At 31.4% G+C, this 11,282-nt stretch overlaps 3 protein-coding genes across 10 annotated transcripts; all 3 read right to left on the bottom strand.

Annotated features, from left to right (window-relative positions):
- Window positions 1-37: 37 nt before the first annotated feature.
- Window positions 38-2,236, bottom strand: LOC114878394 (dynein axonemal assembly factor 3). Of its 5 annotated transcripts, none has more exons than XM_029192168.1 (7): window positions 2,153-2,236; window positions 1,561-1,710; window positions 1,273-1,462; window positions 1,015-1,185; window positions 763-945; window positions 440-674; window positions 38-368 (listed from the first exon to the last, which is right to left on the bottom strand). In XM_029192168.1, exons 2-7 carry the CDS (start codon window positions 1,685-1,687, stop codon window positions 69-71), a joined length of 1,206 nt encoding a protein of 401 aa, XP_029048001.1. In that variant the 5' UTR covers window positions 1,688-1,710; window positions 2,153-2,236; the 3' UTR covers window positions 38-68. The 5 variants fall into 5 exon arrangements, with proteins under 5 accessions (XP_029048001.1, XP_046142373.1, XP_029048002.1 ...); XM_046286417.1 differs by lacking the exon at window positions 2,153-2,236 and adding an exon at window positions 2,033-2,093; XM_029192169.1 differs by lacking the exon at window positions 2,153-2,236 and adding an exon at window positions 2,062-2,073.
- Window positions 2,237-2,279: 43 nt separating this feature from the next.
- On the bottom strand, window positions 2,280-6,484 carry LOC114878391 (histone deacetylase complex subunit SAP130-like). Of its 4 annotated transcripts, none has more exons than XM_029192162.2 (11): window positions 6,169-6,484; window positions 5,847-5,907; window positions 5,416-5,725; window positions 5,072-5,316; window positions 4,654-5,002; window positions 4,364-4,561; window positions 3,765-4,263; window positions 3,559-3,696; window positions 3,032-3,472; window positions 2,749-2,942; window positions 2,280-2,663 (listed from the first exon to the last, which is right to left on the bottom strand). In XM_029192162.2, exons 3-11 carry the CDS (start codon window positions 5,713-5,715, stop codon window positions 2,415-2,417), a joined length of 2,613 nt encoding a protein of 870 aa, XP_029047995.2. In that variant the 5' UTR covers window positions 5,716-5,725; window positions 5,847-5,907; window positions 6,169-6,484; the 3' UTR covers window positions 2,280-2,414. The 4 variants fall into 4 exon arrangements, with proteins under 4 accessions (XP_029047995.2, XP_029047994.2, XP_029047996.2 ...); XM_029192161.2 differs by having other exon boundaries at window positions 5,847-6,047; XM_029192163.2 differs by lacking the exon at window positions 5,847-5,907.
- A 1,608-nt stretch (window positions 6,485-8,092) lies between these two features.
- LOC114878322 (myotubularin-related protein 9) lies at window positions 8,093-11,141 on the bottom strand. The gene is made up of 7 exons (XM_029191960.2): window positions 10,642-11,141; window positions 10,380-10,545; window positions 9,982-10,274; window positions 9,781-9,884; window positions 9,392-9,696; window positions 8,983-9,306; window positions 8,093-8,894 (listed from the first exon to the last, which is right to left on the bottom strand). The coding sequence occupies exons 1-7, from the start codon at window positions 10,795-10,797 to the stop codon at window positions 8,491-8,493; spliced, it is 1,752 nt and encodes a 583-aa protein (XP_029047793.1). The 5' UTR covers window positions 10,798-11,141; the 3' UTR covers window positions 8,093-8,490.
- Between the last annotated feature and the right edge of the window lie 141 nt (window positions 11,142-11,282).

Below are 11,282 nucleotides of genomic sequence, written 5' to 3' on the forward strand. Positions count from 1 at the left end.
CACATGAAATTTCAAGAATTTATTAAATTTTTGAAACTTAATTTGCATTAGTATTTATTTATAAATATTTAATTTTTACAAAATCTGGCAATACAATGTTCTTTAGCATTTATATCACTAATTTCATACAGTCCATTTTTTTGAGCTGTATTTTTCAATTCTTTTACAAAAGTTTGTAAATTTTCTTCTCGTAATTCCACTAGATGCTTTTTCAATTCCATCAACATAATTCCTCCTTTTTTTATCAATGGTATAAGATTAGGCAATTGTTCTGTCATATTATGAGCTATCCATATAAAGTCAAATTTATTAATATATTCTGTTTTATGTTTGAAAACTTCCAAAGACTTTAGAGGGTGAAAAATCACCTAAAAATAAAATACAGATTCTAAAAGTATCGATGCCTGTTGCATTGATTAAATTTCATATTACATATTACCTTATGATTTTTAATATCTATCCAAGATAGATTGTTTTTCTTATATTTATTTCTTCTTCTTTCCCATAATTCTTGTTCCATATCGTTACTTGGCATTTCAGTTACTAATGTACCATTTACTATAGAAGAATCTCTATGCGATGCAACAAGATCTTCGCAAAATGGTTCTTGTGTTTTAATTTCATGTATACAACGCATAATTTCTCGTTCAGCTATATCAGTTGCCCTATATTTACTACATTGTAATTTTTAGTATCATCATCATCATCATTATTATTATTATTACTATTATATGCATAAGTTTAGTCGTATGACTATCTTACATATGACTGTGCTTTGTTTCCTGTAACAACCAAGCAAAAAAAGGACCGTTTACAATATCTCCTAAATAAGTATAATGTATAAATCCAGGTCCATGTTGTACTATGTTACTTAATAATGTTGGATTGCTTCTAACGGGTTCACCTTCCAACCAAGTAAATGCAATTCCATTATTTCTCCAAAATCTAACATTAAAAGAAAGAAATATTTTTATGACAGAAATCATACAAATATTTTATAATTGATAAACTTACCTATATTCTTGTATAGTTAAATTTGAAATACCTCTAGACTTTAAAATCATATGATAATCCCAATCAAAAACACCTTCTCTGTAATCATACCTTGTTTTCAATAATCTTCTAACTCTTTCATCCCAATATTTCACAATAGGAACATTCTCGCGTGTTGCGCGCTCCCAAAATCTTATTAAATAAAAAAAGACAGTAGATTTACAAAATATAAAGAAACCAGATAAAGAAATGCTCAAGGTTCTTAAAAATTAAACTTACTTAAAAATTGTTTCCAGCTGATCTTTGTCCTTATGCTTAAATTTTTCTAAACTTAACCAAGGACAGTCAATTGAATTTGTTGGAATATCTGCCAATTGATTAGAATGCTTCACCAAGTACTTAGCACTCGCAGGTCTTACAAGAGTATTACCAAATATTTCCAAATAATATCGTGTTGCTTCTTGTAATCCTTCAATGTTATTCATTTTCATTGGACAAAAGTAAAAGTAAAAGAAGAATTCTTTCTTTGTAGTAATTACAGTGTGAATTTTATATATGTATACATACCTAAATTTCTATCTAAACAAGTGCTTAATAAAAAAATGGATCTAGCTACTTGTTCCAATGTTGATTCAATTACATTGTATGTAACAATGCGGTCGCGATACAAATAAGATGATGCTAATGTCTTCATAATATGTCTGGCATCGCTAGCACCTATAATTAATACCTCAATACATTTACCTAGATAATTAATTTCACTTTTATTAACTTCAAACTGAATATCTAATGCAGGACTGTATCCCCACCACATGCTGTTACACTATCTTTATTATTTTACTGTATTAGATTACTGTATTAAAATACTTGATACTGAATATGTAAGTACCAGACAGTACCAAATATATAAATAAAATGCCTACATTATCATCGTTGCTAAGTAAAAATGTCAAACATACGTTATTACCATAGTAACATAAATACATTTATGTACATGTGTTAAGTATACATACAAAATAGATTTAATAGTATATCTTACGCCTTGTAATACAAATTTTTGACACACACGTTAAATTTTATCATTTGTCTCGAAAATAAACGTATGTAAACGTATATATATATATATATATATATACTTATGTAACTGATACATACATACCTCAGTACAAAAAAAAGATAAAAGAAACTTGAAGAAATAGAGGAAGAATATGCGTTGTATTAAAATAAAAAGTTGTAAATTCATTGTTTGTAATAGAATTATAAACAAGTTAGTGACAGTCATGTCATAGTCTTATAAAATCATTTATTTTACTCCTATAATATAGATTCTGTGACACAGATAAAAATAACTCCCTTTTAAACCTCGCTTATGCAAAGGTTCCTTATAAACATATTCATTGCAATTCGATGCAAACGCTAGCTCATTTATCTCGTTTCTTTTGAGCTCGTTTATTACCGCACCGTTGTAAAATGTCTGTAATAGGTCCTTTATGCTGAAATATAGCAATAAGTTGCGTGCGTGCTTCATTCATTCCTTCGCTAATTAAACTACTGCGCTGCATATTTCCTTTAATCAATTCGTTTACACGTTCAAGTCCGTCATCCTGTCTACTTCTAACATTTTGTTGCGATTCAAGCATGGTTAGTGTTGTTTTCAATTTTTCATGTACCTATAAAAATATAGTTAGAGCCTCTGTATGAATTACGGTTACAATTATCGTTCGGTATTGTCTCATAACAATCTACAAAACGTACTTGTTTTTCAAGATCAGCAATGTCTTCCATCTGCGCGGTAAGATGATATACCTTCCAACCATTTAATTTCTGTAATACATGTTTTTGTTGGGCTATTTCTGCAACCGTGGGACGTCTTTCTTCGCGAGGTCGAACCTCACTTGGTCTTCTATAATGATGAAGTCTACTTCCCCATCTATTTTTCCAGGAAGGTCCTGTAAAGTGAAAAAAGTATTATATCCTTATGTCTTTTTCTATACATACATACGTATACTTATAACGCTTCATATCTTTTTTTACAAACCTAATAAGCTAGGTGTAGGCCGTGCTCGCATTGGAACGGTTGACTGTTGTATAGGAGACTTGATTACATCACACTGCGTGTTTAAAGTTTGCCTCTTTTCTAACAATTTTTCTTTCGGTTCTTCTTTAAGTTCCTTCTTCATTCTCTCTTCTGTGATGAATTGCATTTCTTCTTCTGTACATCTTGATTCCGTTAATTCTACACCGGTAAGTTGTTGTTTTCGAGGTTTTTTCCTTGGAGACATCTCAACTGTTGGATTTATAGTAATTCTAGATTGTTCTGGTTCTTCATCGAGTCCTGGCGATGATGTTGCTGAAACCGTAGTGGATCCCGAACTTTGACAACCTCCACCATCTTGATCTCCTCTTGGTGAACAAGGTGGACTGGATGTGGTGACAGGCGGTAAAGATGCAAGTACAGGAACTAAATTTTTTGCTGCACCTGATAATAAGTAAGGATTTAAAAAGGCTCTTTCTTATCGTATTATATTCTGATATTTTATCGATAAATAATTCGATTTCGTGTACCTTTAATAGGTGAATTATCATGATCCCTTTTTCTAAGTATACTTGGTCTTGGAGATGCATTTGTTTTAGTATGTGGTTCATCGTATCCGGGTTCAACGAGTAATCTTACTGGAGTTTGTCGGTATTGAGTATATGTTCCTATTCGATACAATTTTCAGTTAAGATTACTTTTAAAACTAAGAACGTAAGATATAATTAAATATTACCTGTTGGTTCAAAGGAATAATAAGTAGCAGTATGGGGAGGATGCAAATATTGTCCTTGAACTGACTGAGCGGGTGCTGTATTTGAATTATTATTTGTATTACTAGCCGAAGAAACTCGAAATCCAGATTGTTGGGAAGATTTAATTTGGACAGTTTGTCCAATACTTTGTGCCTGCACTGTTTTAACAGGTGCTGACGTAACTCTTGCAGGTGCTAAAGGTAAAGGATGTAAAGACATCCCAGTAAGTCTAGCAACCGTGGTTGATGTCGGCTGTGACACTCTTGTGGTATTTGATGTACTTGTTGTTGTAGCAATTACACGCGACACTGTACTGAGACTTGATAAAGAAGTTACTGTTTGAACAACACGTGGAGCTGTTTGCGATTGTGATTGTGGTTGTTGCGGTTGTGGTTGTTGCAGCGGTGGTTGCTGCTGTTGTTGCGATTGCTGCTGCTGCTGCTGTTGTTGTTGTTGTTGCTGCTGCTGCTGCTGTTGAACCTAACGTGTACAAGGAATTTTATTTAGTCCAATTAATCGAAAATACTATGAAAACATTTGCTATGTGTTGATATAACAAAGTATTTTTATTTATACCAACTTGCTGAGATGGGATGACAATTCGACTAACAGTACTGCTCGATGGAGTAGCCACAGTGTTAATTGATAATTGCCTTCCCACTGTTGGTTGAACAGTTACCGAAGCTGTACCAGATATTCTATTTGCAGTACCAACTACAGGTGCGGATACAGCTATACGATTCACAATACCGGTACTAGGTCTGTTTGATTGATTAGGCTGCAAATTAAATACGCAATAGTTCTAATAATCATACAAATAAAACTCAATTATTTCATTGATTAATTAAAAAACAAGGAATGCCAAGTTACTTGAATAGTTTGAGTTGAAGATCTACCAGGTTGTGCAGTCTGTGATATGTTTGCCACTTGAGGTGTAGTTGGTCTACTTTGTGATACTGGCAATCGTGTAATACTATTGTTTGCCTGAAGAACAGGCGCTATTAATCTGGACGGAGTACCAGGAACTCCAGAGACCATTGTGGCTTGAACAGACCTTCCTTGTCCTGCTGGTGTAATTAGACGAGGCTGCTGACTCGTATATACGGTAGACGGTGGTCTTGAAACTCGACTAACTGGAGGTGCTGGATGCCTTTGTGGTTGTGCATATACAACTGATGTCTTAGGTTGCCACTGAGAACTTGAAATAGTTGTACTTATTCTAGAAAATGTGAAAAATGCATGGATTTTTATTGTCATTTTTCGTTTGTTATCGAATAAACATATTTACCCTGCTCTTGTCGTAGGTACTGTTTGTCCTGTATTTGCTCTAACAATAGGAGTAGCTACCGTTGACCTAGGAGCTGAAATATTAGCAACTGCTGCTGGTCCTCTAGGTACATGATAGGTTGCTGGTATGCCTGTTACTTGCTGCGTCTGTTGTAACAATTGCTGAGCCTGTGGTTGATTTTGACGTTCCACTGTACTCAACATACCTGGAGATATTATTCTTACTGTAGATCCCACAGAACAAATCTATAAAAAATCAGTTCATTCAATGTACAATCTTTTCTAATTAATAATGGCAATACACGCATGACAAATTTTTAAATAACAATAAAGAATATTTTTTACCGTTGTGGTTATTTTATTAGTTTCAGAGGTTGATGTAGTACCAGAAGGAACTACAGGTTTCATTAAAGGCAACTTTGGATTTGTATCCATTGACATTGATTTGCCTACAAGATTGGTAGATGTTCCAACTGAACCTACTATGGTCTGAGTTGATTGAATACTCTGTATGTTACTATGAACAACACTTTGTGCATTCTGCATATTTTGCATGGTAGTCAAATTTTGCACTATGCTTTGTACTGTTGTTTCTGACAGATGTTTATCACCTCCACTATCTATTGAACTTAATGTTTTGTTCATGTTTATGCCTCTGAAAAAATATTTGTTTTTTCAACAAGATGTATTCCAACAATGTATACATATTGAAAGTATTTATGAATCTAATAATTTTTTTAATGTATCTTGTATTTAGGATATCATATTATAGTTACCTTCCATTGTTTTAGCTTCATACAAATTAAATAACACTACTTATAAAATGTGACTATTTTTCTAAAATAAATTTTTCATGATATTTTACAGTGGATGAAAATCTATCGTCTTTTAGCAAATTCAAAAAGTTACTTGATTTTATAGCAACTGCATTATAAATGCAATAGTAACAACAGTAACTAAACAAATAGTACTCTGTGCTAATTAAAATAGTAAGAAACAATAAAGCACTTTATATTACAAGAAACAATAAAATTTCTTACTTTTAAAATTGACAGTAATCAGTATTGCTCACAAATATCGTACTAAATGTATGCATACCTTCATAGAAATACAACACTGTAAAATCATTACCAATTTATTTAAATATGCACATATGGCATTTTTAAAATACTTCTGTTTCATTGATGTTCCTTGAAAAAAAACATGTTACAACTACAACAGCACCTTTTCTATTGCTATAGACTATAGAAGTTTGTAGCGCCCAGTGTAAGCACTGAACAGTGCAGGTAAATAGTTATTGGATAAATAAATGTTCTATTTACTATATTTCATTTTGTAGGAACATTTCGTTCAGATTTCAAAAACAGGATTTATATATATAGAGTGCTTAGCTGAACAAATATGGCGAAAAGAAATAGATAAACATTAACAAAACGTTAATGAATAAATCAACCCTATCAATTACCAATTATTCTATACGTATACGTTAAAAAATAGATAAATATAAAATCATCTTATCAAATTAAAACTAGGGATTTTTATTACATATATCATAGGTATTTTAGTAACTTAATATTGGCAAACATGATACACTTCTTTCTTTTTTTGATGATTTCTGACGGATCAACAAAACAGTTCGTTCAATGTGGTTCAATGTAATGTTGTACATACATAACATCTTCTATTACAATGATGTTACAATTCATAAATCACTTTAATTAAAAAAGTATACGATAACCTTTATTTAGTTACAAGCGAATGCGATATTATAAGCACAAAATACACATATAATTGAAAACATTTTGTAAATAATACTTTTCATATAATTTTATTTTTTCTTCTTCGGATTAATTGTGTAAAAGTATGTTACTTTTTAATGTATTCACAAGCAACTGAAATGTTATAGTAGTACCAAGTATTATGGAAGTAAATGAAAACTATTCTTTTAGAATTTAAAATTCTTTAATGAATCAAAGATCTCTTCCCCTCTTAAGGGCCTTATTCTTATAGCAAGAGGAGGGAGTTTCACCAATCCGGGCCTCTTATTCCGCTTCCCCTACTCGCAACTTCTGCAATTCCATTTTCAAACGTATCATTCCATCACATTCTGTCTTGTGATTCCATCGTTAGTTAAGTTCGTGCATTTCTTGTTCCATCGAACTTTCGTTGGAAAACTTTTCTTGCCATAATTTATATTTTGTTAGATATAACATCACTAATCAAAGGATTAAAAGCGGACTTGTTCGGTGGCCCTGGATGGGTTTGAATTCAGTCCACGTTTTTTAATTTTATTCGTGACTAGATCCATACTCATCCAAGGAAATCGAGCTTCAGAGACAATCTTCAAGGCTGAACCTGTTTGTGGGGTTTAAAGAAATATAGGTGTTGAAAATTTCACCAAGAAATATCGTAAGTGCTGTATTAGAATTAACAAGGTAAATAAAAATAAGAGGAGCTAAAGAAAATATTACAAAACCTATGATCATAATACAAATAAATGTCTTTTTTGTACCATTGCATGTATACATACATATGTAAGTATTTATGTAAATACATACGTATGTACTACATAAATCAATGCGCAAATCAAACTTTAATGTCATGTTGTTTTATGTTAAAATGGTATGATACTTTCTATTAGTATTTTTCTTATTTTAAAGTTATTTTCGTGCATACAAATTTTTTACAAGGTTAAGAAACATATAAAAGAATTTCGAGTTTCAAGCCTGTTGACTATAGGAGTCTTTTCACTTTCTTTGTGTACGAACACCTGCCTTGTTTCCCCTCCAAACTTCCATTTTCATAGATAGTAATAATTCAGCCCTTAACCTCTCCTTTATTCTTGTTTTCCTTCAATAACAATAAAAAATTACACGAATAATTTTGTAATTCATTTAATAATATGTTATCATTTTATTATTTCAAGTTTGAGCTTATATTTTTGATAATACATTAGGATATATTTGTTAAAAGTAGAAATAACAAAAAACAAAAATAAATAAAAAATTGAATGTTACTAAAATTAATTTCATTTTTTTGTTGTTTTATTGAATTTTTTCATAGTATTACATATAAATGAAAGAGTTAATTGTTTTATACGTTTAAAGATATGTAAATACCTATATATGTACATACACATAGATAAAAGTTATCCCGTTCTTTTTTTTATTATTTACCATATAAATTATAGGTTGCTTCACTAACGACATTATAAATAATGTACATGCATATAAATACATGTATTATTAATATCCGTATTTACATCATTATATTCTTACAAAAATTAGCATAATAAGCTTAACAATGATACAATATAAATAGGAGCTTTCAAGATCGTCATTAATTTTCATAAACGTGAATTTTTTTTTTTATATCTCATTTTTATATTGTAATTAAAAGCAAACTGATCATATAAAATAATCAAGTGCTTTGGGATTCTAAGCTTAATTGTGCTAAGCAAGTATGTTCATCTTGATTTTCTTCTTCGTAACATATTATATCAGGATCTGAACGCATTTCTTCTATTGCTCGTTTGATTTGAAGTTGTAATTGATTCGCAACTTTCCGTACTGCCGTATAATTTTGTTTGATTTGTTTTATACACGACAATAAACCTTTCCATGGAGCAATACTTGTATGTGCAAGATAAAGTTCTTTCCATAACTGAATACTGACAGGTGCAACACTCGGCCAAATAACTCCTGGATTTGGTTCATATAAAGGATTTAACCATTTTTCTAACACTTCTGGTTGATTCAGATACGACCATAAACTACACGTTTGTTCAGATAATCGAAGATTTACTCTTTCTGCCTCTGAATCCCCTAAAATCAATGTTTACATATATTTCATTTACTGAAAAGAAATTACATATTCATTTAAAAAGTAAAGACATTATTATATTATGTATACCTAAAAATGTTCCGTAATTAGAACAGTATGCATGATTATACAGTTCGATTAATAACTCTACTGTATATTCAAAACTAAACTGAAATTGATAATGAAGCTGGTAAAGGCAATCTAGAAAGAGAAGAAAAGTCGGAGCGTGAGTTGAATTTTGTGAATTCGATGAATGATATGGTCCATGACGGGTACGACTGAAAAATTGATGGCCTGCTTGTATCCATTCACGTTCGATCAAAGCCTGTAGACCACGTACTGTTCTACAATCAGGATTTAATATCGCTTGTGCTAAACTAGTTACCACCAAAGTAGAATCTCTACCAGCGCTTCCTGTCCGAAATATAATAAATATTATTTTTTAATCTTGTACACTAACGAACTATATAATTGTCGACTAGTTTTACAGTTTACATACCGTGAACTAATACAGCTGCAACTTCTTGATGAAGACACTGGGCAGTTACACAAGCGGCATTTAAGGCGCTCTGTACGGCAAATAACCATCCACCATTATCGAGTCTCGAGATCCACTGAGAGGTAGAACATGTTACATCATTACAGGCCTCTATCAATTTGAAAAAACTATCTGCTAAATCGTGTGGTCGCGGAATTGCTTTGTGTACTTTTCGCCATTGTGGATAAGCCGCATCAATTTCTGCACCACCACCTTTAGCTCTAGAACTTTGAGCTTGGCTAACAGATCTTGTATCTATTATATAACTATTAAAAATGTTTTGCATTAGTAATATTGATTAAATTTGAAATTTATAAAAAATAGTTAAGATAATTCTTAAGATTATTTACCCACGTCTACCTGGACCTAACACTGCATTTAATAATCTTTCATCTTCTTTACATCTTTTACCACTAGTACCACACATCGGTTGACTGCTTCTTAATAAAATGCTCTGGAACATTTATCAACTCTTTTATTAGATATCAACTATATACATAGATATATGTGTGATCTGTTGGTTTATTATTTTATACGATATTATTTCATACCCCTCCTTCGTGTCTGTAACATAAAACAGGAAATCTTCCTCCATCTCTAAAATTAGCAGAAGATATTATAATTTTATCCTCTATATGACGCGGTACTATAACAGCAGATGGATAAGAATTGCAAACTTTGTAATCTTTATTTAAGTAACTGATGCGCCATTCATCCCCATGGGCAGTCAATAATCTAGACCATTCTGATACAGGAGTAAATGCAGTCCATCCATCTTCTACTTGTATCATAGCGTTATTAGTTATCTGTGGTCTATTAAAAAAAGGATACTGCAAGGTTTGCTCTGTGGGAAAAAAAAAAAAAAAAAAAAAAAGAAAAAAGAAAGTAGGAATTAATGAAAGAAGTATATCAATGTGTTTCATGTGTAAAGTAACATTATATATTATACCTTGGGATGTTAATTTTTCTATGGAGAGTGCAACATTCATTAGATCATCCACTGAATTAATATCCAATTGAAGGATACGAAAATCTTTACATTTTAATATAATGCTACCACCTGGGCTTTGAGTATTCAATTTTTTCTCTATAAGATCAATGTTCCGGTACAGCAACTAAAAAATATTGAAATAATGTTATTTGCTTACGTAAAGTATTGTCTCAAATCATAATACTTAGTACTGAAATAATTTTTTTTTCATTAACTTTACCCAAAGCTCTTGACCATTGTCTTGTCGTGAAGACCAAAGAAGATGGTGGCTACTAATACATAGTGTTCCATCTATGCTTTTATTATTTCCATCACTTTTATCTATTAATGCAACATTGTCAAGGTTTGGAATTAATATTAAGTCACCAAGTTCCATTATATGCTTTGATTAAAAGCCTGAAGTATTAATTCACAATGCTGACTAAATATAATTTATTCTGACAGCTCAACATAACCTCATCTTATTCTATACAATCATTATTGATGACTTTTTATTTGTTAAAATCACACGTATATGTATATTTAAATTTTTGAATAGATATTCGAATTTTCCTGTATAATAGCTTCGTTAAGTTGTATTTGTTTTACGAGAATATTTTAAACATAAATCAGAAAATCTGTTGCTACACGTCTGTTTACTTTTCATACGTTCCATGCTATGCAAAGAGTCGTGATTTTAAGGGTCGCAGACACCCCCAGGTGAAATTAAATCTGCATGTACTACAGAGCACCGTTGGTATTAGTAGTTTCCAGCGTTTTTAAATAGATGGCACAGGGGTTGAATTTCTGATCGAATTCTCAAATTACATACATTGTATACATTGAGAATATAAAAAACTGAAAAAAGCAGGGTGCAGCAGG

Source organism: Osmia bicornis, chromosome 7, assembly GCF_907164935.1.
Source record: "Osmia bicornis bicornis chromosome 7, iOsmBic2.1, whole genome shotgun sequence".
Lineage (NCBI taxonomy): Eukaryota > Metazoa > Arthropoda > Insecta > Hymenoptera > Megachilidae > Osmia > Osmia bicornis.